The sequence below is a fragment of the Nematocida ausubeli genome, assembly GCF_000738915.1.
Source record: "Nematocida ausubeli strain ERTm6 chromosome Unknown supercont2.1, whole genome shotgun sequence".
Lineage (NCBI taxonomy): Eukaryota > Fungi > Microsporidia > Nematocida > Nematocida ausubeli.
Genome location: NW_026515634.1, coordinates 365974 through 392516, shown reverse-complemented (window position 1 = coordinate 392516; position 26543 = coordinate 365974). Strand labels below are relative to the sequence as shown.

Sequence of the window (26543 nt, the reverse complement as noted above, 5' to 3'; positions counted from 1 at the left end):
GAATGGCTTGAGTATTTAGATAAGAGCCTATTAAGAGTATCTAATTACAGTTATATTATACAGTTATAGAGGAACTGTTAGTTTTTGTGCACTTGGTATTGGCAGAAGCAGTTAGAATAAACAGACTGTACTAATATTACCTGAATACAAGATGCTGGCCTATTGTTCAATAGTGCGCAATTTTATCTCAACTTCCATCTGAAAAGCGTGCTAGGCCACTCCCATCATAAAAGCAGCAGTCAGGAAGAGACATACATATTAATAAATGCTTCTCCATCTAAGATAATATTGATATTCAAAAGCCATTTTTAATTCATCCAAACATAAATCTCTTTGTTTTAAAACTCTATATATAATATAAAGAGTTTATAATTCTTATAGAAAAAACTATTTAAAGGATTGAGTTTTCGAATAAATATTAAAGTAGAAAATATTCCCTTTTAAGAGACCAAGTATTTAAGAGCAGAAGATACATTTATGCAAGAATATTCTTTATTTATACGTGTTGTAAAGACACATTCACAATGAAGCCGATCAAATTATCTATATAAGAATGCACACGCACTCTTATCTATAAGACATTTTAATATTTTGTATGATTGAAAGTGCTGCATCGTGTAGCCTTTTAATTATCCCAGGAGGCGAACTTCTGGCAAGTGGGCTCAGCTGTGCAGCAGTGTATACAGAGCAGTCAGTCAATGGCTTGCCAAGTTTAATATTCACAAAGTTATGAAATGTGCACATTGAAAATATAAGGGAGGATCTACTTGTGGTATCTAGTATAGGACTGTTTTTAAACAGAGAAAATGCTGATGCGCAGGGCTTACACGGGTAGATAATATGCAAAGACCCCAGAAGATCATGAACTGCCTGCTTCTCTTGTCGCGTTGGGCTGTCTGGATATCTTCTTGCAATTCCATGCAGTAGACGCCACGTAGACCGTCCTATTTCTGCCTTTTCTTTTAGCATTAGTTCTTTTTGTTCCTTAGACTGTGAAGGCATTGGGAAATGCAATTTAAAACATTAAAATCTTTATGTGCAGTGGAGAGTATTCTGAATGCAGTTCAATTACAAGAAATTTGAGCGCAGAAAAAACAGAGCATTAGAACATATAAATAAGGGGTATACGACTAAGGGGCAGGGCACAAAAGTATTTCTATGGCAATAAGCTATTCGCAAAGATGCGCTAAAGACAGAAAATACAACAGAAGGAATATTTACAAGAAAAGCACTTGATGGCTATTAAGAAAAGGATGGTTCAGGCAAGTCAAACTAATTTAGTGAGGAGCAATTTATTACTAAAAAGACACATCACCTAGAAAGCGCATGTATCACTGAGAAGGCGCAGAGTCAACTGGAAGATGCATATACCGATCTATATCCGGAGGGAGGGTTTTAAAGAAGTTTCTTGGCTTGCCCATAATGCTTAGAGAGAATTCATTGTTCCACTCTGAAAGAACGTCTGAAAGAACTGAAATCCACCTGTAAAGGCACTCTTTGGCCTTCATTCTCTTGATAAGCTTCTTTTTTAAAGCAGATCTTGTCCTTCGGATTATGGACAGAGAGTGGGAGTACTCATTTGTTTGGTATATGTGAAGGACTTGGTTGAAGGCAAATAAGCTGGATAATTCATCGGAGAAAAACATCATGTCTGCGTCTGTTTGAATAATGTGGGGCCATCCTTCCTTCCCAAGCAAGGCAACAAGGCACTGCGCAAACTCGCGCGGATCTTTTCTTTGGAGGGGAAAGGCAAAGTGGTAGAGCGAGTGGACATCCATGCAGTGGACAAGATAATAGAACCCGTCGTTGTGCATTGCGTACTCATTCATGCTTATGCAGTCAACCTGCAGCCTCTCCATAGAGAAGGTGGTGGAGACAGGGCGGATTTGCGGCACGACATTCTTGGCGGGCTTTGCCTCGACTGCAGCGCGGCTTTCTGACTGGCATGTTGTGCACTTGGAAATCCAGTCCGCTATGTGCTTTTTCCGAAAGCCCATCCAGTGTGTGCGTATCTTCTTCCAGCTGTCCTCAGTTTTGCAGTGGTTGGATTTGTCATGGGCGTATCTGCATATACTATGGATGCGCTCCAGATCGTTGTTTGCAACTGCCATTAGGAACACCCCATTTACCTCCCTCATAAGCATGCCCTTATTGGTGGTAATGAACATTTTTGCTTTCTTCTTAAAATCTCGCTTTTGGAATCTTGTATTAAAGACGGGGAAAAGTCCTCGCTCGTGGTAGTCTTTTAGTTCCTGTATGTTCTTTAAGGTCAGAAGCATGCTTATTTTTTGTTTTCGCCCAGGCTCTTCATTATCCATTGCTTGTCTATCTTATAAAAAAAATGCTTGTTAAATTATAATTTCGTTCGCTGAAGATTGAGTCCCATAGAAAGCATCAAAATGATCTTAAAACTTCTCACATATAAGTGCATGAAAGAGAAAGAAGGAAATCCTCTTTACAAAAAACTATCCAACCCGAATTCCTTTTTCTTATTTATTCTGCAGTACTTTAAGAGATGCATTCCGTGATTTTTTCATGATTTTTGTCGCATTTTAATCAATTAGATCTTCAGTTGGGTAAAAAATCAAAAAGACAAACACAGTTAAAAATTATTTTTCTGGAATTTAATGGAAAAGCACTGTTTTAAACAAATAAACGAGTAATAAGCTTATCTTCGCCTGGTGTGCCTCTCTGTTGGCTATGAGTTAGCTTATTCTCTTGTTTCTTTAATTGAGAATAGAAAATTTATATATGCGAAGTACGCATCAAATGCCATTAAGACTGGTCTTCTGCATAGCAAGACATCTTCAAATTAGTGCCTTCTTTCTGTAGTTATTCAATAATTATCTTACATATTAATGTCTAGCCATTTAGAAGATACGTTAGATAATTAGAAGCAAGAATCATGCAATACTACGTGATAGAATAGCAGTATCTGCGCTGTTGTAACTTCATTACTCGAAAATACTAAATTTATATGCAATTCCTTTATTGAATCTAATCCCATTTGTCATATGAAGCTTTTGTGCTTCCTGTGTGCGGTTTTTTCTCTGTAGGCTTTGGTTTTGCCTCCCTGGAAGACTCTTTCTCCTGCGCCCTTCTATTCTTATCTTTTCCTTTAATGTACTCAGAAAGCTGTTCACCCCTTTCTTTAATCATGCTTGAGGCAGGCGTAATGACCTTCTCAGAGATTTGCTCGGAAATAGTGCTAGATGCATAGCTGAAGTACTCGGCAGCCTTCCCAAAGACCTCTGATATGCCTGTCTGAAGGCTGCCCAGTGCTGGCATAGCCATGGTAGATGCCTGGTTGTACATGTTTACGTAGCTGCTCTGAGAGACCTCAGCATCTATACCGCTGCCAGAGCCAGAGCACACGTTCACTGTGGATGGGGAGGGAGTTGTTTCTACTTTCTTCCTCCTTTCTTTTGGGGATGATGGACTTGCTGTCTTTGCCTGCGGGAATATTTCCTCAACACTTTTCTGCAGAGCATCTACATATGTTTTCATTTTGCTTGATGTGTATAGCTCTTTTTTTGGCAGACCTTCTAGCCCATTCTTCTGCACATACTCAAAAAAGTTTTTGTTGCCCCCAAGCTCCATTCTTTTCTTTTCTGAGTCATTCCATATGTCCATGCTCAGGCTTTTCACCATGCTCACTTTTACACCGTATGATCTATGCACGCCTGCACAGTTCAGGCAGAGAAATACCCCGTACGTAATGGATGCCCATTGCGGCCTGGTCATATTGCAGTCAATACACTTTGAATTTGCATCCGTGCTTGCAATTATTTGCTTCAAACTCATAGTCTCTTTCGCGCATGGCATTTTTTTGTTTTTAAATTAGTTTATTTATTTATGGTCTCTCCAGGCACTTCCTGCATCTTTTCTTAAATCTGCCAAATAGTACTCTAGCTCATCCTTAGTAGCCGATGATTTCTCCATATAAGCCAAAAGATCCGAAATTTTGCTGTTCAGTCTATGCAGTGTGTCTGGCTTAAGGCTGCCCTTAAGCTTGGCTCTTATCTCATGGTGCTGCTTAATATAGTCGGTTACTTTCTGCTTTGTTTCTATTAGAAGTTTTTCTTTTTCATCCTGCAGGCGGGCGTCTTCTGCCTCTTTTATCAAGGAAGCAATCTCATCCTTGGAGAGGCCACCTGATGGCTCGATCTTTGTATTCTGTGCTATCTGTGTTTCTTTGTCCTTTGCTGAGACCGTGAATATTCCATTTGCATCCGCCTCAAAGGTAACCTCTATCTTTGGCACCCCTTTAGGAAGAGGAGGGATTCCAGAAAGGACCAGTTCTCCAAGATATTTATTATGGGACACCAGGGGCCGCTCTCCTTCGTATATTTTTACAGTTACTGAGGGCTGCCCGTCCTCTGATGTTGTGAAAGTCTGCGTTTTTTTAATTGGAATTGAGCTATTTTTCTCTACAATTTTACTGAATATTCCGCCAAGTGTTTCTATTCCTAGGCTGAGCGGCGCCACGTCAATCAGCAGATAGTCCTGCATTTTCCCTGCAAGTATTCCTCCCTGCACTGCAGCACCAGCAGCGACAGCTTCATCCGGGTTTACACCGGGAGTAATTGCTTTACCAAATACTTTTTCAACCGCCCTTCTAATTGCAGGAATTCGTGTCATGCCGCCTACAACAATTACATTATCAATTGAGCCCTTTTTTATGTCTGCATCAAGCATGGCCTCCTTGCATGGAGACAGCGTTTTCTCAATTAAAGGTGCAATTAGATTCTCAAATTCCTGTCTAGTAATGTGCAGTGATATGCTCCTGCTCGATTCAGATTTTGCATCTGAAGTATGCGGGAATAAAAAGTCTGCTACTGTGTGCTCCTGCTCAGACAGCACACACTTTATCTGCTCTGCCATCTTCCGAACCTGCTGTAGCGCATCAAGGTTGCTTCGTATCGCTATTCCATGCTCTTTTTCTATTCGCGATATTATGTGGTTTGTCAATGCAGCATCAAAGTCCTCTCCGCCCAAATGGCTGTTTCCGTTGGTTGCTTTGACCTCAAATATACCATCCTTTATTTCAAGTATCGAGACATCAAAGGTGCCGCCCCCTAGGTCATAAACTGCAACTATCCCGTCTTTAGAGGTGTCAATGCCGTATGAGAGAGCTGCTGCTGTTGGCTCATTTATAACACGCAGTACATTTAGGCCTGCAATTTCACCTGAAACCTTTGTGGCTTGCCTTTGCGCATCAGTGAAGTAAGCAGGTACTGTTATAACGGCTTTAGTGATCTTTTCCTTCAGCACATACTCAACAGAATCCTTTAGATACCTAAGCACCTCAGCCCCGATTTTCTGTGGTGAGTATGTTTTCCCATCCACCTCAATCCAGGCATCTCCATTTACATGCGGAACAATTTTATACGGAACAGTCTCCATGTGCTCGACAGTCTCTGGATCAGTGTACTTCCGGCCCATCAGCCTCTTTGCTGAGGTGACAACTCCACTTGGTGTATTCTGTATTTCTTTCTTAGCGTCCTCCCCTACTAGTACTTTCCCGCCAGAGAGCGATACTACAGAAGGGGTGGTTCTGCTGCCCTTCAGATTTTCTATAATTTTCGGCTTGTCTCCTTCCATTAGCACAGCAGCGCACGAGTTCGTTGTCCCCAAGTCAATACCCAGAATCTTTTCTGTGTAGCCGCGGAATATTTCGTGGCTAGTAAAAAAAGACTGCAAAATGTCGTAGGATCGGGTGAGCAAGCGTGAGTTCTGGCTCTGTCCTGTTACTGCGGAAATTAATCCAGCTATGTTTCTCCTTGCCCCCATTTGTAAATTTTTTCTATGGATGAAGATTTGCTGTTAAGTTTTTCCGATGAAATGTCTAGCGGCGTGCAGGAGGTCGCCATAATAAAAAGAAACAAAGACCTACAAAACAGACTGCATGAAGAGTATTTGGACTTAATGAGCAAACTGGATGTTCTGGGGATTATGCGAAAGCAATTGCTTGAATACAAAAAGAAAACAAAAAAGAAGACGCAGACAGAGAGTTTAAAGAAGTCCAGCTCGTATGCTCCAGCGAATAATCCAGAGCAGAATGTAGATCTAACAGCCGAGGCACAGCGTGTTCTCTCGCAGATCAACGCGTTTTTCATTGCAGAAAGAGTATTTCTCCCAGAGGTCAAAAGCAAAGTATGGGGTGTGCTCTCAAAAGAGATAGAAAAACCAGTGCAAGAGTGCATGCGTCTGTGGTACCACCCACAGAACCCGGCATACCGGCAGGATAAGTTTCAACCAGAGGAAGACAACGAAATACGGAAGCATAGAGGTGACTGGAGTGAAATATGCAAAACAGTAAGAAGAGCGCCTATTTCTGTGTACTCCAGATACCTTGAGCTGCAGAAGAGCAGGCCTACTTCGCAGTGGACAGAGGAAGAGGACCAGCATCTTGCAGAGCTCGTCCAGTCTGAGGGGAAAAAGAGCTGGACCGAGATAGCAGTGCATTTTAAGAATAAAACCTCGCGGCAGTGCATGTACAGATATAAAAGAGTGCTGAACCCAGAAATACGGCATGGGAGGTGGACGGAGGAAGAGAATCGTGCGCTTTTGAAAGGAGTGAGCAAGTGCAAGAAGGGCAACTGGCGAGAAGTGTGCAAATATGTCCCAACTAGAACGCAGTTTCAATGCAGGGAGCGGTATATATACTATTTAGACCCAGCAAAGAACAGCCAGCCCTGGTCACCAGAGGAGGATGAAAAGCTTTTGAAAGCAGTTGAAAAATCAGAAAAACATGTATGGAGGCAGATCTCAAAGGAGCTTACAGATAGAACAGATAGACAGTGCAGGATCAGATACTACCAAATCAATAGAAAGACAGATAAAGAATAAAGGTTATTCAGGTTATATACATTTGTAATGCTTGGGCGTAGAGATCAAATAGTGTAGTACAACGGGCTATATGTGTTCTTACAAAAGAATTTCTTATAAGAGTCTTATTTCTTTAAATTAAGTATTAGCTGTAGTAGAGTGATATAAGAAGACTGTACTTTCACAAAAGCATGCATAAAAGTATTTTTGACCGAGTGAAAGAAATGTTTCTCCAGAGAAATCAGGACAGAAAGACCAAGTGAAAGTACATTGAGAAGGATTCTTGCTGTGGTAGAAACTATTTAAGTCCGCAGTGTGTGCTTACTAGCGCAATTTCTGAGATGCAGTTAAGAGGTCCTGGAATAATTACAGAAAAATCTAAAAAGAATGCTGCATTTTCTATGGAAATTTATGAAGGCTTTTACCAAGGATTTAATTAAACATATGAAATATTTTGTTTGCAATGGGGCAGGATCTTAGGCAGCTGGAGAATGCGCTCAAAAAGATAAGAATAGACTTTCCAGAGGTAATGCAGGAGAAATATATTCCAGGGCCTGCCATGCAAAGAATATCTGACTCAGAGAAGATGCAGGATGAGTTTGAAAGTACATACGAGATGCTCTCTGCTGGGCTTGAAGCACTGATAGCAGAAAACACAAAACCGTTAAAAAACTCTGCAATTACATACCATAAGGTGCACAAAGAAATAGTAGCAGCATCTCATAACATCACAGAGGTGGAAGCATGCTTGACAGAGCTTATTAAAAGTGTGCAGTCTGACAGTATAGGAAAGCACATAGAGGACCTAAAACAGGAGCAGGAAAAGTACATAAGAGATTTAAAGGAATCTGAAATAAAAAAGGCGCTAGCAGTGGACATGCTGACAATAGGTGATATACATGCAGGCAGACTGAGCGAAATAATGAATAATATCCAGTGTGTAGAAGACAGAGAGGCGCGGATGGAAGTGAAGTGTCGCACAGAGAATGGGCTATGGAAGGTCAAAAAAGAGATAGAGGGGAGGATAAAGGATAGTCTGCAAGGAGTCATTAGAATATCGCCTGTGGACATTCGGGTGCTAGAGAAGATTGCAGGCTGTGCGCTAGTTCCAGTATACAAGTCTACAAATGAGTGCATGGTGCGAATAATCAATAGGGCCACAAGGGAAATGCATAAAGAAATGCACAAGAAAGAGGTTGTCACTGGGGAAGACGAGGCACAGATACTCTCGCGGGAGCTTGCTGTCTTTGCATCAGAAGTGTCTAATTTGCTGCATAATATACAAACCATACTGCATAAAAGAAAAGAAGAGTGCACAAGCAGTAAAAAGTACCGGTATAACCCAGAGCTCTATGAAGAAATCTGGCTAAATAGAGAGGCATCTAACAAAACAGCTCAGGTCTCCCTGCCACTTTACGACTCTTCTGTTCTGGAAGAGGATATTTTCAAAAAGATCGTTGAGTGGATTTCAGTGTTTTTTAAAAGACTTACAAAAGACACAGAGGGTGCAGCCGAGGATACCATTGCCTATGGAATACAAAAGATAAACAGGCTGGACTCAGCAAGTCTTATGTATAATGAGCTGTTCTACAGCAAGTACGGGCACCTTACAAAAGACGAAAACAGTGTAGAGACAGACCTCTTTATAATGAACGTGCACTTAGTTAGGTCAGAGGATGCAATACTAATTATACACGGATGCGCATTGGAAATATCTGCAACTATGCGGGATGTTTTGGCTGATGTCCTTCCTGCACATGTGGATATATCTGATAAGATCAAAGACGTAGAACTCATCAGCTGCTTTGCAAACAGAAAGCAAATGCTCATGGATTTAGTTGAAAAAGTGGAGGAATTGGAGAAAACAGCAGACCACACTATGCCATTTCTGCAAAAGTACCAGAGAGCGATAAAAAGGGTTCTGGGGGCACTTGGAAGGTTTGCTAAGGTGCGAATTGCAGGGCTTGAAATAAAAATAGAGGAGGCTGCAGCAGATGCGCTGGGAAGGGTTCTTGCATCAATGCAAGCAGTTTTTAAAGCAATATCACGTGTAAGCGAGGAGGAGCTTGAAGAGATTAAGTACCATGCAGAAGATTCTATTTCGGGAGAGATAGAGAGGTGGAATAACCCAGAAGAGAAAGAAAGCGCATTAGGCCCGTCTATTTTCATGCACTGCACAAGCAGGAAGTTTATTGCAATCTCTGAGTTTATTCAGCTGCCAAATGATATTCTTTCATTAATTACGCATATGTCTATGTCTATTATAGAAAAAAGCACAAAAGAGAAGAAGACAGAAGAGCACACTCAAGGACCAATGGAGCAGATTCAGGCTGGATTTACAAAACTAGCACAAATGATGTTTGGGTGTTTCACGGTGCACTTGCTTTCTCTTGTAGGAACCACTATAGACCAGCTTCTTACAAAGGCAGATGTCCTTGACAGAAAGCTTGAGCATTTTTTGCTAATAGACACATATCTTGTGCAGAAAACACGGTCTATTATTCTGGAGTATATTACTACCTACTTCTTGGTCCACATAGAGCGGTTTTCAGTCTTCTCGCACACATTTACGTTTAAGCAGGCAGTTATCAGCTTGCAGCAGTGCCTGGAAAGCAAAGAAGACACATCTGTGTTTAGCAATGGAAACTACTTGCCAGTGCATGTCTTCTACATTCTTCCATATGTAGAAAAGAAAGACCAGCTCTTTGGGACAGGACTGCTAGAGATGTACAGCCAAAACCAGCTTTTATGCAAAAGAATAAAAGAGATCTTCAAGATTCCATCAAACTAGCTGAAATCTCAATTCAGGTAGTGCTGCATATTCTTAAGAAGACAGCGTAGTAAGTCTAAAATAGACTCCAGCAAAATATGCTGTTATTAGAGGCAGCCACATAATACAAGTACTGCATAAGTATACACCAGAATAAATCTTATTTAAATATCTGTTCAGTATACATATGCACAGCGCAGAAAGAGCACTCTCCATATTATGATGAAATGGTTCTTCGTATGGAATATTTTTACCATTATTACTTATCTATCTAGAAGTACTTCAGATGTTTCACAAATTATTGAATTCTGTCTGAATTGATGTGTGACAAAAATCAAACATATAGTGTCTGATTCTTCTATGCTGTGCATATGCACGTATGAAGTAAAAATGCCAGTTAAAATACAGAAATAATTTGATTATTTTTCTTGCTGCATGGAAGCCTATGCACTAGGCATAGCAAGTACTTTTAATAGAATTAGCAATAGAATAAATAATCTTATAAGACATTTAATTTTTACGTGATTAACTGGTTTGAATTGCACATAGAAAATGTGCTGATGCTAATGCAGGCAAGACGTTATACAGGCTCAAGAAGCCCCAGAAAAGACACATCATCAAACGAGGAGATGTCGGCTGCTGCTTTTTCTGTTGAGTCTGCCAGGTGGACTCTACGGCCAGTGACTGGGTCTTTTACCACGTGCATGTTGAATGTGCAAATGACTTTCGAGCAGACATCTATATGATCTGTAACGCTGTTCTGCTTCTGCGCAAGATACTGAATGCAGCCTTCAACTGTCTTGTGCATCATGATCAGCTTATGCGCAGTGATTAGCCCCACTTTGCTTATGCCGTCAGTGTAATCGCATCCACTCAGAGACACAATCTCCTTCAGCTGTGTAAGAAGGCACTTTATTGGCAAAGAGCAGCTTGCTAGGATTTTTTCCCTATTATACAGTTCGCCACCATGCGCTTCATTCAGCTTAAACAGTATCTTCTTTGCGCCATAGACAATTAAGTCACTGTCTTCTGTGGTGATGCAGTCAATTCTTCCTTTTTTCTCTAGGTATACAAGCTGGGGGTCTGCCTCGTAGGGTGCAATCATGTGGGGCACGTTAATTTTCTTCAGAGCTGCAGCCAGGTTGCTTACCATATCTGCGTCCACCTTCATGCACCGGCTCATCAGCGGCCTGGCATCTCTAATATTCCCTCTTGCAATAAGGTGCTCTACCTTGCTCTGCATCTGTGCCTTTCGGTCCCTTCTTTTCTGGTTGGTGCTCTTTTTCATGGGGTGTTCTTCCCCGTCAAATACAAAGAATAGCTCAACTCCGTGTGCAATTAGTGCCTGGCACTTTCTAATGCAAAAAGAGACGTACTTATTTATGACCTCTGGGTCCTTAGGTCGCAGATATATATCAGACGCATGCACTGTGATGGCTTTGTACAGCCAGGAGTATCCATCTACTCCTATCTTAAGCCCCTTTAAATCTGACACCTCCACATAGTCGATATGATTTTTAAGCATAGGCAGTAAACCTGTAATACCCATGAAGAAGCAAATTGCAAAGAATTATAAAGCATAATGCCCGCCAAAATAAAAATGAACACAAACCGAAGGAACCACGAAAATCACACTGTGCACGCATAGCACAAAGAAGGATATATTCTATGCACTCAGGAAATGGAAGAATTCTATGTATTTGCAGACATAGCACACTTCCCTGGTTGTATGCTATAGGAATATTTTCATATATACAACCAGAGAGTTCTCAGTATGCAAACAGAAAATTATTCAAACTATGTATACTAAGACAGAGTATTTAAGTAGAAGTGAATTCTTTATGAAGATAGTATGTGTATCTAGCAAGCCAGATATAGCAGTCTAGTTAGACTTTCTGTAGGGAACAGTTAAGAAATGGAGTAATCCTATAGAGATTGAAACTAGATGGATAGTGTGCCTAAGAAGGTTATTGCTGTAGACAGATTACAAAGTATTTTCAAAGAAAAATGCACAGCTAGAAGTACAAGCAAACTGCAAGTATAAGAAACCATACATAGTTACAGCTAGATATACTATTATATACTAGGATATAATCCAATATATACCTTTCCTATAGGCAATTACTTCCTATGGCAGAGAGCATAAGAAATGAAAAAAACAGCTGAATAATTGCAGTCTAGGATAACCAAGAATTATTTGTGCTGCACAGCAAAAACAGAGCCGTAATGTACGCCTGAATAAAACAGCTGTATATGGCAATATAGTTATTTATTTAGCCTTCTTATAGGTAGATTCCGTTAAGAGCCATCTTTCTAATTCCAATCTTCTTGATCATTCTTCTTCTGTTAATGAGTGGGTTTTCCATTTCCTTGGCAAATCTCTCCTCAAAGGACATTAAGCTCTTCTTTCCAACTGGGTGAAGTCTCTTGTGCTCCTCTCTTGTGCTCTTGAGGGCTGCTGCAGGGACTCCTCTGGTTGGTAGTTTTTCCCAGTCCTTTGGCTTGTGGATTCCATTTCTGTGTGCCTTTCTGTTTTGGTTCTGATTTGTGTGGTTCTTTGACTTGGCCATTCTTCTTACCAGGGGATGAAAAATTAAATTAAAGTAAGAAATTCAAAGAGTGCAAGATCGCGGCAAACAGGAAGATTCCCCGGGGAAATACTAGCCCAGACCGAGACAGCACCATAGCACACTCTGAAATCCCCCTGCACCTGCATCTCTGCAGTCTCTCCAATTTTGCCCCATTTTTATTTCTTTTATTTTTTACACCCTGTCATGTCACTTAAGAGAGAAGATTCAAATAGCAACCAGAACCAGCAAGTAGCTAATTTAATCAAGAATGCCATAAAAGGAGCAGATATCCCAGAGGAAGAATACTCTGCAATTAAAATAACAGCAATTGAAAAGGAAGGCATCCTTACCACAACAGTTGCCGTTTCCGAGAGTATCATGACTGCCATGAAGAAACAGAAAATGGCACTCATTGAGAAGATGGAAAGCATTCTGAATGGAACTGTGTTCATAATTAGAGATAGAATAGTGCAAGAAGCCATCGGCAAGGGAGGAAAAACAGTTATACAGTCCCCAATCACACACACTGCATACCAGGAGAAAGTAGTTAATGATTTAGTCGCACCATCCCACATCGTAGACAGAAGAACCGTTGTAAGAGAGGATGGGTCAAAGCTTGAGAAGATGATAATTGATGCAAAGCACAAGGCAGAGGCATCAAACAGATTTGAGCCAATGAGAGTGGTGTTTGAGGAGATGTTTGGAAAGAAGGCACTTTTCCTGGCAAATTACTATTAAAACAACGACTATTTATGATTTCTACCTTTTTCTCTGGGTTTTTGTTTTCTTTCTTTTTGTTTTCTTCTATGGATGGTGACAATTTTGGCGCAGCGCACAGGGAAAAGAGCGGCGGCATACAAGTGGCCAGGCCCTTTCGGCACTACAAGCCGTACCAAAACAGGAAGGCCTTAGGGGACAAAACAGTGGACGAGACATGCGGACTTGACATGTCCATGCAGGGACTCAAGCTTATATCACCGAAAATAATGAGCTGGGAGGCACTGAGTACTTTATCTCTTTCGTACAATAGCATATCCGAGATACCTTCAGAGATATCCAGGCTGACTGGCCTGAGTGTTCTAGACCTGTCCCATAACCGCATTAAGCGAGTGCCCAGGGAGCTGGGGAAACTATTTAATCTAAAGGAGCTCAGGCTAGGAAGCAACCTTTTGTCGTCAATTCCCTTGGAGTTCGGGATGCTGTACCAGATGGAGAAGCTGGACCTAGATGACAACCCGCTAATTGGGCAGATCCAAATTGTGTATAACACGTCAGGCGGGTGCGGAGTAATTAGATACTGCAGAGACAATGTGGCAATGAACTTCCCGTACTGGGAGAGAGAGTGGATATTCGCCCCCCAGGAAGAAAGCACTGAGTACACAGAGACACTCACAGTGGCAACATATAATATTCTCTGCCCGACATATGCGAACAGTCAGAGCTTTTCGTACGTGCCTGCCTGGGCACTGCAGTGGGAGACAAGAAAGGCAACAATTCTGCAGGAGGCCACGCTGTATGGAGCAGACATTCTGTGCATCCAGGAAATGGACACAGGCAGCTACTCAGACTACTTCAGGGAGCAGTTTAAAATAAGAGGCGACTATGACTCGGTGTTCTACCAGAAGTCACGGGCTCGGACCATGGTAGAGGGAGAGAAGCGCCTGGTGGATGGGTGCGCCATTTTCTGGAAGGGCTCTTTCTTTCAGATGATAGAGCAGAGGTGCATCTATTTGTCGCAGCTGTTCCCGCAGAAGGTCATTTCAGAGCAGGAGCACATTGCAAACCGCTTTTTAAGCCGGGACAACATAGGGCTAGCCATTGTGCTTGAGAGAGAGGGAGGGCGGCATACAGTTGTAGTGAACACGCACATGCACTGGGATCCAGAGTACCCTGATGTAAAGACTCTCCAGGGCATCATGCTGCTTCGGGAGGTTGATGCAATTATGCAGAGATACCCGAATGCAGAACTGGTTATTTGTGGAGACTTCAACTCTCTCCCAAACTCATCACTCTATGAAATGTACGCAAACGGCACACTTAAGCCCAATGCCAAGGACCTGCTGGGACTCTCATACGAGCCGTATAGCAGCAAGGGATACACGCATAATCTTTCGCTCTCAGAGAGCTACTCTTTTGTGAATATGGGATTTACTAACTATACGCCTGGGTTTGCTGGAGTGATTGATTATATCTGGTATAACGATAGACTAAAGCCTGCCTGCTCGCTTGGTCCGGTTGATGAGGAATATGTATCTAAAATAGTGGGGTTCCCTACGCACCATTATCCGTCAGACCATCTTATACTTGTTACACAGTTTAAGTGCAAAGGACAGCAATGGAAAGGAAATATGAATAAATAAGTGATAAAACACCCTTAGACCTTTGAATGCAGGCACTTTAGGAGGGCCTGTCTGCTGCCTGCTTCTATTAACCTTTCTTCTGCAAATATGAATGGATCATGCATCAGATTATATGGATATATATGTGTTCTTCCATGCAGAAGCCGTATGGATATATTTGGAAAAATAACTTCGCTTCTGTACATTCTAAGTGCGTTTGTAATAAGTGGATCGCACAATGCAAACACTGTATACAGGTGCTATGAAAGAGTGAACCACCAGGTGGTGGAAGGAGGGCTTTATGGGGGCACAGACTTGTGCATTTTCAACAATACATTAGACAATATGGACCAAGTATTCATTAATATTTATAAAAGCAATCCACCCATCACGCAAGATGCAAATTTGGATATGAACACGTACACATACAGAGTCAAAAATGGGGGCAACTTACGAAAACACTTGATGAAGGGCCTGGATGGCTATGAGTGCGCTACACCCCCAGAAAATCTAAGAAAAATGCATATGCCGAATTCACAGATGGCAGCCATATACTGCCAAGTGCAAAGCGAAGGTGTGACAGATATTTTTTCGCCGATTCTCCCAAGGCATCCACTTAAAGACTCCAAGCTAGCCCGCACAGCAACTCCTGAGGTCTCTCTGATCATAAATAACATGTCTCCAGAGTACATTTCATCTACTCTTCTGAAAATAGCAAGTTCCAATCTGGAAATGTCTAGGTTCTATGCCTTGCTTGAGGACCTAAGTGACTCATACTGCATAAACTCTCTTGCAAACGAGAATACAAAAAGCAAAAGAATCAGATGCCATGCGATTATTGGGGGCCTTGTAAGAGACATTCTAAGAAACCAAATGATTGATAGGCTGGTATGGGTGCATACAAAGTACTACCACCTTCTGTCTGTGATTTCAAATAATCCGAATATAAAAAATACCAAGAAGATTCTTGGTGCAGCAAGCACGCAGATTTTCATGGAGTATGAGCTAATATATAAAATGCTGTCAGAATTTGATGATCTTAATGCGCTCTTTATCGAAGCTGCCAAGGAGAAGGAGCATACATATGACCTTATTGATCTAAGCCTTAAGGCCCCAGCAGCTTTAAATAGTACAGTGCAGATCAGCACTATTCCACTATCCGAAGGAGATCAGGATAATTTAAACCAGCACACAGAGTCTACCACTGCAAATAATGGAACTAATTCTGAGAATTCTCCTGGAAGCATTGTCTCTGCAGTAGAATCCTCAAATGAAGAAGGCAAATCACACAGAAAACTTGTGAACTTGAAGATCCCATCTACTAAGGCGGTTAATGGCATTGGAGAGAATGAAAGTGGGTACATCACCATCTCACAACTATTTAAAAATAACTCAACCGATGAAATACAGAATGCCTACATGGCTGTTCAGACAGATTCTATTAGCTACATTCAAAATACGCTAGAATCAATTTCACTTATAATTAGTGCTTTAAAGCAGGAGCTTGGAATTAAAGCAACGAAAATAAAAATACCAGTGAGTGAGGAGAAGCAGGAAAATTATGTCATCAGCAATGAGTTCATTGCAATTCGAAATACTCTATTCCAAAAGCAAGTAGAATACCAGAATATGTACATAGCCTACAACAATCTTGCACAAAGGCTTTGCGAGCTCAAAAACATATGCCCACCAGGTTCTTAAACATAACAAATTATCTACAAATTTATAGGAAAAGAAGCAGTGATTCGCCATAATATAGGATTTTTTAATGAAAGTCAATTGTGCATATGGTGCTATACATGCCTACTAGTATTGATTTAGAGCCATCCTGCTCTAAGTACATCTGATACTTCTAATTCACCTACCCGTGATATAATTAGTTCTTCTGTGTACTTTTCTACTATTCAATGACAGAAAAGTGAATTATTTCTACAAACGGCTAAGTACTTGGCTGGGGGCTTTTCAGAACACTCAATATGCCCTACAGGGATACTGAATAAATATGCCTTGCATTAAACTCTCTAATATGTATGCTGAAGGAATATCTTTGCAGCACCCTAGAATATTCGGGTCATACGCTTTTGTGAACACCCAGTGCTAGTAATGTTTGCACGGCAAGAATGGATGTGGAATACTGCTGAAAAAGAAGAGATGTCACTATTTCATTTATTATGAAGCCACTACAAGTTTTATCAAGTATTCATAGAATCTGGCAAAGTCGATGTCTTCTGTTACAATTGTCTGGCCTTCTCCAGACATGCTGTTGGCCACAGACGAGGCAGGGTTTACTTTACACAGAAGAATTCTTTCCTGCGAGCTGTACTGGTCGCACTTTGTGAGCTTAGGAACTGGAAGGCGCTTGTCAACAATTGCCTTGGCCTCCTTCTCCAGAGACTCAAGCATGTCCTTGAAGAACCAGTACTCAGGATCATCTTTTATGCCAGACTTCACCCAGGCTGCTATGTTTTCTCCATACCATATGGCTACGTCGTGGAATGTGTCCACAAGCAAAGCCACATCAGACTTGAGAGACCTGGAGTCCAGCTCAACTGGGTACCTCTCTCCTGTATAGTGGAAGGCAACCAGGGGCGGCCTTATAATACACATAGTAGATGGAGAGTCTTCGTTCAGAAGAATTGCCCGCTGGTACGCCACCTCATCCAAGCTCAGCCCGTCTGTGTGCAGAGCAGGAAGCCTTCTCAGGAAGAACAGAAACTCCGGGAAGAAAGAAACAGTCCCTGGCACTCGAATTGAGCTGGCACTGTCCTTCTCAAATGTGCAGAACCTTTGCATAAACCTGATCAGACACCTGTCTGCCTGCCTTATTACATCGATTCCATCTCCGTTGTCTGCATTGATGGAGAGCTCCTTTGCCTTGTAGACGCACGCTGCTTCCTGGTCAAATCCAGTAATTATCTGGTTTATATTTGACGAGTTTCCAAATGCCCTGGCAATTGTTGTTACTCTTTCAAATGCCTCTCCGGTGCTATCTATAAACCGCGTGCATATTTGCATGTGCACAGATGCTCCTGCAGGCGCATCCTCTATCTGCTCAAAAACCAAAGCACTTGTTGACCGGTCAAACAAGCTTCCCTGCTTCCAGACATAATTTTGCTTTTTGTCTGTGTTTTGTTCGAACCCGTGTCCTATTGCATTCTTTATGCGGTATCCCTTGGTTACCTTTGCTGTTGTGCGTGCATCAAATACCCGCTGCATGGCATGTCCTTTATCATCCTTCATGAACATTCTTTTTATTGACTCTTTATAGATGTATGGGTTGAAGTCTCTGGCAAACACAGATGTACCTGCTGTTTTCTCAATTAGGCTTCTCATTTCTGCAAACCCGAAGTCATCAATTCCAGCAGCTATAATGTCAATGACATGCCCTTTGGCCCCCATGCTACTAGCTATGGTCTCGTATATTGACTCCTTTGCAAATAGCTTGGAAAGATCCTTTCCTGCAATTCGAAGTGATTGCTTAAGACTCAAAGCTGCAATGGTTCCCGGTCCATATGTGCACGGGCCTTGTGTAAAGACTATCATGTGCCCAGTGCCTTCAGCGCACGTATTCTGTATGATGGTGCTTGCCAGTTGTATCGCACTGCCTGTGCACCTCTTTGCTCTCTCAACCGCAGGGACTGGGAATGAGTTTATCTGAAGGTTTTTAAAGATCTGCTCAATGTATGCGCAGCAGTCTCCCTTTCGCCTCGTGAACTTAAACAAAGGAGAAGAAGTGCCCGTCCCTGGGGAAAAGGCCTTCTGAAGCACTGCTGTTGTATACTCAACAGCCGGGAACACATGCACCTTCCGCACGTCCAAATTCTCCAAGCTAATTATCTCAATGTTTGCGCTGTACCGAATTATCCCAATGTGGTCATCGTCACTCATCCCAGCAAGCGCAGTCAACAGACCGTCCTTCAGCAGCAGGTGCCTCTCTTCATCAAAACTGCATGCATCCACAACAAACCAGTATGTTCTCTTGTATCCAGCAGTCTTGTTTCCTTTGTAGAAGACAGTTGTGCTATCCCCAAACAGCTCGTATGGCAGGTTCTCTGGTGTTATGTCTCTGTAGTGCGGTGGCAGCATGTTCATGCGCCCGCAGAAGATGCATCCCCAATGCTTGGCCCCAAAGTCCAAGGAGGAGTATGGGCTCAGAACACTCCCGCACTCTGGCTTTGAGCACCTAACCGCAGAATACCCTACCTGCAACAGTGAGTTGTTGTGATACCCGTGCATTGGCTTATACAGGCACACCAGAGGGATGATATTCTTTGCTGTTTCGGCTTTTGTGTTTGAGAAGGTATTCCACGTTAAGCGGATGCCTTCCTTTTCTTCTACACTCCGTATGGCTTCTTCCATTAATAAATAAAACAAATTAATATTTAAGAATTTCTTTCTGCTTTGATAAGTATCTACTCAGTGGAAAGGGAATTAAAAGAGAGTCATCCTGCATGAGCACAAGATACAAAGTAGGTCCCTCTTTGCTGCTCAGGTGGCTATTCCTATGGAGTTCTTCAAATATCCACTGAGCTTTCTCTATTTCCATCTCGCATACGCTTAAAAGGTGCTTCTCTGGTCTATATGCATATGCTAGTAATTTCTCCAGGCTCTGAACTTCTTCTCTTTTAATCATGCAGGTTTCTGTTTTTTGTGATGGTATTCTACTGTCTAGATGGATACTATTTCTTTTCTGTCTGCTTTTTGGCATTATCATGTCGATATCTACTTTTTTGCTATCCGGAAGTATTATGTGCGTAAAAGTGCCTCCAACCAATTTTGCGTGAATGCTTTGCAGCCTTAGATATGGATCAACAATTACTATGCTCACAGACTTATCTATTTTACATATATCCTCTGGCTTTATTGGGCCCATTACTTCTTCAAGCCTTCCAATTAGAAGGTCCGCATACATCTGCGTGCTGAACAGGCCTGCCCTACTGTTCTTTTCCATTCTTAAATATTTTCTTGTGCTGCATTAGAAATACATAGCATTCCACTTGCAGAGACCAGGCATGCTTCGTATCATGCACTGCTGATGCAGCAATAATCTGAGCAGTAAGAGCCTTATGCACTCCTTCAAGTGCGATTTCCTACATAGAATGTCTTAGCAGAATAGTAGGTAATTTTGCAGTTCTTCACTGCCTGCAATAGAAACCCAAATGGTAACCATAAGACCAGATATTTCAGTCCTATGGAAGATGTATTTTTGTGCTTGCACAGTACTTTTCTTTATGCTACTACTGTCATAAAAATGCATAATTATATGAAAGGTTTTACTTTTCTACTGCATGAATAGAATAGTGAAGATGACTCTGTAAATTTAATCTATAAATAAGATAAGTTTTTGGCATGCATAACTTAGAAAGAAGTGTATATAAATGGCTTCAGAGTGTTTGAATTTATTTAAGATATCTTAATTTTCTCTGAAATATTAGACTTAGTTATATAATCTTACTAATGCTTATTTCGTGTTCTCTATTTATAAACCTCCTTCAACAAGACATTAGAATTATATAAATTTCCAGAAGGATTCTCTGTGCTCTTACCCAAAGATGATTAATTATGCATGCATGAATGAATAAGAAGAGTCTAAGAGACATAGTACCCTATATAGACAAGCAGTGCCTCTCACGGTTTCTTGTCTTATAAACAAAGCCTGAGAGGTAATAGTTAATATTCATGTACATTGCTGGTCAGGTAAAAGGCACTATGCACTCAAGGCAGAGAAATCCAGTAACTTAATCCACAGTTGCTTAGTCATAGAGACTTTCTGCAAACTGGGCAGTCTGACTGCAGCTTGAGCCAGGCATCAGAGCACTCCTGGTGGAAATAGTGGCTGCAAGGATACTTACATCCCTTCTTCTTCTCCTCAAATGGACAGAAGCATATTGTGCACACATCTGAGGTTGGAAGGTATTCTAGCACTAGCGAGGACTTCTGATTTTCTGAAGCAGGGCACTCGTCTATGCCCCTTTCATCTCGTAGCCTTGTAATTATGTCGTCTATTTCAGGGCCTATTGCATAGTTTCTTCTGTCTGATGTAATTGTTCTTTTCTTTTCTGGCCTTAGGGGCTGCTGCGGTGCGCATCTAAAGAAGCTTAGGCTCAGGAATCCTCCTATGCACGTGCCCCCAGAATTAACTATCTCGTCTGTTTCTTCATCCACATCCTCAGTGTGCAGCTCTAAGAAGGATTCTCTGCACCGGGGACACTGCACTCTGTCTTCAATGTAAACAACCACATCGCATATATGGCAGTAGTATGGTAAATCAGACATTAATTAATTCATAAAAGAATATTTTGGTTATATGCAAAGACATGCTAAATTTTGTATTTTAATTAAAGCTGTCTACACGCAGAGAAATACAATGCACACACATTTTACTAATAGCATAATATACAGTAGATCAATCTATAAGAAATCCAATTATCACTTATTCTTGTATTTTATGTAGTGTTCTTTATGCCTAGCATGCCCTGTAATATATAACTGCCTAATTTTACTAGAATACATAGTATATATTTATATAAGAAAGTTCATTGTGCAGCTACATTCAGGATTTTTATTCATAGAAGAATACACTGGTTTTTATTAAAATTTGTTCTGTTAGTAGCCACAAGAGCCATACACCTTCTCTTGAAATATCCTGGATGAACTTTGTCTATACAATACTACTATGTGGTCTATACTCTTATCCTTAGTTTTCTAATGGAAACAATTATATCTTACTAATTATGTTTATGTCTTATGTCTTGTCCTTAGATCAAAAAGATGTCCACTTAGATTTATACTTGGGAAATTTGAACTAAGCAAATTGTAGAGAGTAAACCAATTAGTCTAATACTTAAAAAAGGCTTCTAGCATAAAAATATTTAGACTGCGCGCCAGCATAGAAAAATGAAGGAGTACTGTACTACCGCTTTACCTGGTATATATTTCCTCCTTTTTTAATAAGAATCCCTTGGTCGTTGAATTTATAGATCAGCTTAATAACAGTATCTATGTCTAGTCCTGCTGATAGACCTAGCTGTCTTATCTCTTTCTCTCTCATTTCCTTGTTCTCTGCTTCTTCTAGCATGCGCAGAAAGGCCACATGCGGTGACCCTTTTTTCTTTTTTTCTTCCACTGGGATTCTTTCCAGGGTAATTATCTCTATGGCCTGGTCTACATCTGACCGCGTGGCTATGGCCCTCAGATGCAGCTTGGCCACTGCCTCTGCAATCCGCTCCAAGGAATCCACGATTCTTGGTGTTATTGGTTGCGCCAGAATTCTATTGTTATATACCCTATCTGTTCTGATTGCTTTAAAGAACTCAACAATCCTTTCCTTTGCGCCTGTTGATAGAACAGGATGGATCTGCTCTCTCGCATACTGCACGTACTTCTGGGCTGTTTCTGCAGAAATATGTCCTGGCTGCATATCTTCAATGCTTGCACTCCCTAGAATGTGCCGGGCAATTGAGCAATGCTCTTTAGTATTTATCTCATCAATCATAACAAAAATAAGATCAAACCTAGAAAGAAATTCTCCTGGGAAATTGATATTTTCCTGAACAGTTTTGTCTTTTCTATACCGGCCAAAGAGAGGATTTGCTGCTGAAATAACTGCAGTTCTAGCAGGCATCGCACAGACCATTCCTGCTTTTGCAATAGTTATTTCTTGGCTTTCCATTGCTTCAAAGAGTATTTGGGGGGTTTCCAGCTTGTCAAGCTCGTCAATGAAGCAGTGCCCAAGATCACTCAGAACTAGTGCACCTGCTGACAGAACGTAGTCACCGCCTGTACTCGACTGCATTGAAAGACCAAGGCCTCCTGCTGTAGTTGTGGTTCCGCAGACATAGTTACTTCTTGGAAGTATCTCAGATGCCTTTCGAATTATTTTGCTCTTTCCCATGCCTGGGTCACCTATAACAACCAAATGTATTTCCTTTCTTTTATGCTTCTTGTGTGTTCCGCCTACTAGCGAGAGAAGAATCCCCTTCTTAAGAATTTTATTCCCTACTATTTCTGAGAAAAGAGCCTCTCCTACCAGATCAACTACGTTCTCCTTTGCTGAGAGCTTCTTTATTTTTTGCAAGTCATCTGGGAAGAATGTAAACTGGTTTTGTGCATCTTTCTGCTTTAGAAACATGATATTATTTGCCTTTATTCCAAGCGTATACTCAGATTCCCCTACGTCCTCAGCAATTCCTGTGCCAAGAATGTGCACTGCATCACCTGGAAGCAGTGTATTTACAAAGCTCCTGTGAACAATGCAGTTGATGGAGCCTGCCTTGCGTCTCTCTATTTCTGTTAGAAATAACTCCTGTATCTTCACCCTCTGGAAGTCTCTGAACTCATTTTTGTCCGAGTCCTTAATGAACGTGAATTTATTTGACTTGCAAGGCTCTGTACACGCATCTGGCTTGTTATACACTCCCATATGAGGCATGAACAAAATCTCTTTTTTGCACTTATTGCATGCAAATACCATTACGGTTGGAATTGGCTTTGAACTTTCAATGCGCGAGACAACGCCTGCAATTGAAAATACCTTTCCAACCGAAGAGTGTCTTAGTGCAGAGAATTGCACAGGTTCCATAAATGGTATCATTTTAATGTATGTCTTTTGAACTCCCCTTCCACTTTCCTCAAGTATCCTTGACAATGCTGCACGCAGGTGCTTTATTCCCCACGAAGTTATTTCCCCTAGTTTCTGCTCCAGATAAAATATGTCTATCTCCAGGTCACCTTCTATTTCTGCCACAGAAATCTCGTGTGTGTCAAGTCTTTCTTTCATGTCTTGGTAAAATGCGGAAAGTAAAGAAGTATCTTCTTCAGCTTCTGTAAAATATAGTCTGGCAGAATCCATAGTTAAATTTTTTATGTCGCAGCACAATTACGTTGAAGAAGCAATTAAATTATGCGGAAGAAGAGAAGACTATCTTGTGAGAAAGGAGAAGTACGAATCAAGAGCGGGCAAGAGGCTTTCAAAGATATCTAAGGAGCTGTACGGCAGAAAAGCCATAATATTCCACGAGAAGCGAAGAAAGGAGAAGATACAGCTGAAGAAGGAGAAGATGCAGACAGAGAGAAAGCAGAAGAAGGTGGCAACTGAGGAAATTGCAGACGGGGCTATTCCAGCATATCTGCTTGACAGAGAAAAGCAGGCCGCCATCCAGGCCATAACCACACAGCTGAAAGAGCAGAGACAGAACAAGGCTGGAAAGTACAACGTGCCAGTTCCCCAAGTGCGAGGAGTATCTGAGGCAGAAGCCTTCAAAGTAATGAAAACAGGAAAGAGACAGAAGAACCAGTGGAAGAGAGTGGTGACCAAGCCATGCTTCGTAGGGGACAACTACACAAGAAAACCTCCAAAGTTTGAGAGGTTCATAAGACCCACTGGTCTTCGAATGAAATCTGCAAACATCACACACCCAGAGATGAAGTCAACATTCCTTCTTCCTATCATGGGAGTCAAGCAGAACCCCAACTCGCATCTGATGACCACTCTTGGTCTTCTAACCAAGGGAACCATCATAGAAGTCAACACAAGTGCAATTGGTATGGTTTCAGAATCTGGCCGAATTATTTGGGGTAAGTATGCGCAAATCACAAACAACCCAGAAAATGATGGCTGTGTGAATGGAATACTCCTGGTGTAAGGCATGATGATTATGACTACCATTTATTCTAGAATATCAAATAAATCATAAAGAACAATATCTATTTGGCCTTCTGTGCGTATTCTGCTTCTATGCCCTCTGCATCCTTTATTCTACTTATTTCTTGCACTCAATTAAAACAGGCCTTTCTGTGTAGTGTAATAGACTACCTGCAAAAAAGTATTTTTGTCCGTGTAAGTTACAGTGACTTTTCTTAGAATAATGTACAGTTAATAATAGTATGTGGCATAGTATATGAAATGTATGCCCCCAAGCCTAAATATAAAGCAAGAATAGCAAATTCCTGTGGGATATATCCCACTTTATTTCTAGTGAGACTGTAATTCTTGTGTTCTTGATATTTTATTGCCTTTAAAGTCGTATTGGGTGCTGCTGTGTGCTAAATACACAGCACTTATGTACTAGAAATATCCAGTACTTTTATTTCGCATGCGTTCATCAAAAAAATAAATATCTTCATTTGCCATTAAAACTACCTAAGTAGTTGTATGGTTTTGTTTTATTCCTGAATATAAAAATAATAATATGCACCTGGCTTTTATTCATCTCCATCTGCAATACCCTCGTTAATAATTCGGAAGGTAGCTTCTGACTCTGGAAGAGAAGGAGAGTCGTAGACCTTGCAGATGCGCAGGTCTCCTCTTCCCTTTCGTAGGTACAGCCTAGTGGCACTGGCGTGTGCTAGCACGTGCCCTCCTGTTGGCTTCTTAGTGTCTCCACCAAACATTGCAGCAGCTCCATCCACTGTGGCCACCACCTGGTTGGTGATCACAACTGCAACATTGTACTCATCTGCCAGCTGCATGAGTGACCGCAGATAGGTGCTTAGATGCATCTGTCTTGCACTCAGCTCTCCTCGCCCAGAGAAGTCTGTTCTGTAGTTGGCTATAATAGAGTCAACAATCAGAAGGCGGTACTCGCCAGATGCCATCAGGCCACCTGCCATCTTCACTAGTTCCAGCTGGTGGTCCACGTTGTATGCCCTGGCAACACACACCTTTGAAAGTACGTCGGTTGGGTCCAGCTCGTATCGCTTGGCAATCTCAATCAGCCTTTCAGCTCTGAAAGTAGACTCTGTATCGATGTAGATGGCCTTTCCATTGCACCCACCCATTTCTGTGGGCAGCTGGCAGGTAACAGCAAGCATGTGGCATATCTGGGTTTTTCCTGTACGGAATTCCCCAAAGAGTTCTGTGATTGAGCCTGTCTCAATTCCACCACCAAGCAGCTTGTCCAGCTCAGATGATCCTGTTGTGATCATTTTCATCTGCAGCCTTTTCTGGTGGATTATGTCTGCTGTCTGGAACCCTAGCTCCACATGCTTTGTTGCCTCTTTTATTATTCGATCAACTTTTGTCTCTGCGAACCCTCTTATATTCAAGAGCTTCTTTCTTGGAGTGAAGGCCACACTTTCAACTGTCCTGAATCCGCACTCAATGAGCTTGGCTATGTCTGCAGCAGATATACCTCCTTCTTTCAGTATTTCAATTGGAGTGTGGTATGACTGCATCATCTCACCGGATTGCTCTTCGAATATATCATTCTCTTTCTCCATTAAAGACATAAAAAAACTATAGCCCACATGTTTATATTGCAAAGAGTGACAACAGAGGAGCTAACCCAGAAAATAAACGAAGAGGGAGAAAAGCAGCAGAAAAGAAAGGAGTCCGTTCTTAAGTGGGGCGATACAATAGATATGGTCTCTGCACTTGCTCCATCAATTGGTACAAGAATAGGATAGTTTTTTTCTTTTATGGACGACAGCACATTCAACAAAATAAACGAGGGACTTGACTCTTTTATACCGCTAATCCCAGATGTAGTTTTGGACCACTGCTTCACCAAGGCAGGCCTGACTACAGAAGACCCAAAGATAAAGAAGCTTGTCTCTCTTATTGCACAGAAGCTCATCACAGATGTTGCAACATGCGCGTACCAGTACCACAAAATTGCAAAAAGAGCGTCTCTGAAGGAGAAAAAGACTCCTAAAGAGAAAAAGCTTACTCTTACTCTGTCTGATGTAGAGAATGCCCTAAAGGAGTGCGGGATTAGCATTTCCAGACCCTCATACTTCTTTTAACCATGTGTTGGAGTGTCTGCCTTTCTCTGGGATTTTTCTCCTTTGCATGAAACTCAGCAAAAATAACTATTTGCAAAAGCATCTGGAAATGCATGCGATACACTCAGAGTCCAGAAGTATGAAAAAGGTGCTATCTGCATGCAGTTATATTTACTGTGAAAAAGTGCTTAATCTACAAGGAAAGACAGAATTACACTATGCTGTATACCAAAACATAGCACAGTGAATCTTCAGGCATGCCCGAATAACCCGAATTAGTTGATATCAGGCTTGACCTGAGCAGCTTAA

At 41.5% G+C, this 26543-nt stretch overlaps 19 protein-coding genes across 19 annotated transcripts; 8 read left to right on the top strand and 11 right to left on the bottom strand.

Moving 5' to 3' along the window:
- Positions 1-567: 567 nt before the first annotated feature.
- NESG_00256 (uncharacterized protein) lies at positions 568-1002 on the bottom strand (the record flags this gene model as incomplete). The annotated part of the gene is made up of 1 exon (XM_053047910.1): positions 568-1002. One exon carries the CDS (start codon positions 1000-1002, stop codon positions 568-570), a length of 435 nt encoding a protein of 144 aa, XP_052905735.1.
- Positions 1003-1331: 329 nt separating this feature from the next.
- On the bottom strand, positions 1332-2318 carry NESG_00255 (uncharacterized protein; the record flags this gene model as incomplete). Its single annotated transcript, XM_053047909.1, has 1 exon — positions 1332-2318. The coding sequence occupies one exon, from the start codon at positions 2316-2318 to the stop codon at positions 1332-1334; it is 987 nt and encodes a 328-aa protein (XP_052905734.1).
- Positions 2319-2997: 679 nt separating this feature from the next.
- Positions 2998-3825, bottom strand: NESG_00254 (uncharacterized protein; the record flags this gene model as incomplete). Its single annotated transcript, XM_053047908.1, has 1 exon — positions 2998-3825. One exon carries the CDS (start codon positions 3823-3825, stop codon positions 2998-3000), a length of 828 nt encoding a protein of 275 aa, XP_052905733.1.
- A 24-nt stretch (positions 3826-3849) lies between these two features.
- NESG_00253 (uncharacterized protein) lies at positions 3850-5793 on the bottom strand (the record flags this gene model as incomplete). The annotated part of the gene is made up of 1 exon (XM_053047907.1): positions 3850-5793. The coding sequence occupies one exon, from the start codon at positions 5791-5793 to the stop codon at positions 3850-3852; it is 1944 nt and encodes a 647-aa protein (XP_052905732.1).
- A 15-nt stretch (positions 5794-5808) lies between these two features.
- Positions 5809-6852, top strand: NESG_00252 (uncharacterized protein; the record flags this gene model as incomplete). Its single annotated transcript, XM_053047906.1, has 1 exon — positions 5809-6852. The coding sequence occupies one exon, from the start codon at positions 5809-5811 to the stop codon at positions 6850-6852; it is 1044 nt and encodes a 347-aa protein (XP_052905731.1).
- A 442-nt stretch (positions 6853-7294) lies between these two features.
- Positions 7295-9622, top strand: NESG_00251 (uncharacterized protein; the record flags this gene model as incomplete). The annotated part of the gene is made up of 1 exon (XM_053047905.1): positions 7295-9622. One exon carries the CDS (start codon positions 7295-7297, stop codon positions 9620-9622), a length of 2328 nt encoding a protein of 775 aa, XP_052905730.1.
- A 559-nt stretch (positions 9623-10181) lies between these two features.
- NESG_00250 (uncharacterized protein) lies at positions 10182-11150 on the bottom strand (the record flags this gene model as incomplete). Its single annotated transcript, XM_053047904.1, has 1 exon — positions 10182-11150. One exon carries the CDS (start codon positions 11148-11150, stop codon positions 10182-10184), a length of 969 nt encoding a protein of 322 aa, XP_052905729.1.
- A 733-nt stretch (positions 11151-11883) lies between these two features.
- On the bottom strand, positions 11884-12171 carry NESG_00249 (uncharacterized protein; the record flags this gene model as incomplete). Its single annotated transcript, XM_053047903.1, has 1 exon — positions 11884-12171. The coding sequence occupies one exon, from the start codon at positions 12169-12171 to the stop codon at positions 11884-11886; it is 288 nt and encodes a 95-aa protein (XP_052905728.1).
- A 204-nt stretch (positions 12172-12375) lies between these two features.
- On the top strand, positions 12376-12909 carry NESG_00248 (30S ribosomal protein S7e; the record flags this gene model as incomplete). The annotated part of the gene is made up of 1 exon (XM_053047902.1): positions 12376-12909. The coding sequence occupies one exon, from the start codon at positions 12376-12378 to the stop codon at positions 12907-12909; it is 534 nt and encodes a 177-aa protein (XP_052905727.1).
- A 68-nt stretch (positions 12910-12977) lies between these two features.
- Positions 12978-14531, top strand: NESG_00247 (uncharacterized protein; the record flags this gene model as incomplete). Its single annotated transcript, XM_053047901.1, has 1 exon — positions 12978-14531. One exon carries the CDS (start codon positions 12978-12980, stop codon positions 14529-14531), a length of 1554 nt encoding a protein of 517 aa, XP_052905726.1.
- Positions 14532-14678: 147 nt separating this feature from the next.
- NESG_00246 (uncharacterized protein) lies at positions 14679-16211 on the top strand (the record flags this gene model as incomplete). The annotated part of the gene is made up of 1 exon (XM_053047900.1): positions 14679-16211. The coding sequence occupies one exon, from the start codon at positions 14679-14681 to the stop codon at positions 16209-16211; it is 1533 nt and encodes a 510-aa protein (XP_052905725.1).
- A 468-nt stretch (positions 16212-16679) lies between these two features.
- Positions 16680-18869, bottom strand: NESG_00245 (uncharacterized protein; the record flags this gene model as incomplete). Its single annotated transcript, XM_053047899.1, has 1 exon — positions 16680-18869. The coding sequence occupies one exon, from the start codon at positions 18867-18869 to the stop codon at positions 16680-16682; it is 2190 nt and encodes a 729-aa protein (XP_052905724.1).
- A 16-nt stretch (positions 18870-18885) lies between these two features.
- On the bottom strand, positions 18886-19461 carry NESG_00244 (uncharacterized protein; the record flags this gene model as incomplete). The annotated part of the gene is made up of 1 exon (XM_053047898.1): positions 18886-19461. One exon carries the CDS (start codon positions 19459-19461, stop codon positions 18886-18888), a length of 576 nt encoding a protein of 191 aa, XP_052905723.1.
- Positions 19462-20267: 806 nt separating this feature from the next.
- On the bottom strand, positions 20268-20786 carry NESG_00243 (uncharacterized protein; the record flags this gene model as incomplete). Its single annotated transcript, XM_053047897.1, has 1 exon — positions 20268-20786. One exon carries the CDS (start codon positions 20784-20786, stop codon positions 20268-20270), a length of 519 nt encoding a protein of 172 aa, XP_052905722.1.
- Positions 20787-21423: 637 nt separating this feature from the next.
- On the bottom strand, positions 21424-23361 carry NESG_00242 (uncharacterized protein; the record flags this gene model as incomplete). The annotated part of the gene is made up of 1 exon (XM_053047896.1): positions 21424-23361. One exon carries the CDS (start codon positions 23359-23361, stop codon positions 21424-21426), a length of 1938 nt encoding a protein of 645 aa, XP_052905721.1.
- A 13-nt stretch (positions 23362-23374) lies between these two features.
- On the top strand, positions 23375-24154 carry NESG_00241 (30S ribosomal protein S8e; the record flags this gene model as incomplete). The annotated part of the gene is made up of 1 exon (XM_053047895.1): positions 23375-24154. The coding sequence occupies one exon, from the start codon at positions 23375-23377 to the stop codon at positions 24152-24154; it is 780 nt and encodes a 259-aa protein (XP_052905720.1).
- Positions 24155-24713: 559 nt separating this feature from the next.
- Positions 24714-25730, bottom strand: NESG_00240 (uncharacterized protein; the record flags this gene model as incomplete). Its single annotated transcript, XM_053047894.1, has 1 exon — positions 24714-25730. The coding sequence occupies one exon, from the start codon at positions 25728-25730 to the stop codon at positions 24714-24716; it is 1017 nt and encodes a 338-aa protein (XP_052905719.1).
- A 27-nt stretch (positions 25731-25757) lies between these two features.
- Positions 25758-25916, top strand: NESG_00239 (uncharacterized protein; the record flags this gene model as incomplete). Its single annotated transcript, XM_053047893.1, has 1 exon — positions 25758-25916. One exon carries the CDS (start codon positions 25758-25760, stop codon positions 25914-25916), a length of 159 nt encoding a protein of 52 aa, XP_052905718.1.
- Positions 25917-25928: 12 nt separating this feature from the next.
- Positions 25929-26255, top strand: NESG_00238 (uncharacterized protein; the record flags this gene model as incomplete). Its single annotated transcript, XM_053047892.1, has 1 exon — positions 25929-26255. The coding sequence occupies one exon, from the start codon at positions 25929-25931 to the stop codon at positions 26253-26255; it is 327 nt and encodes a 108-aa protein (XP_052905717.1).
- Between the last annotated feature and the right edge of the window lie 288 nt (positions 26256-26543).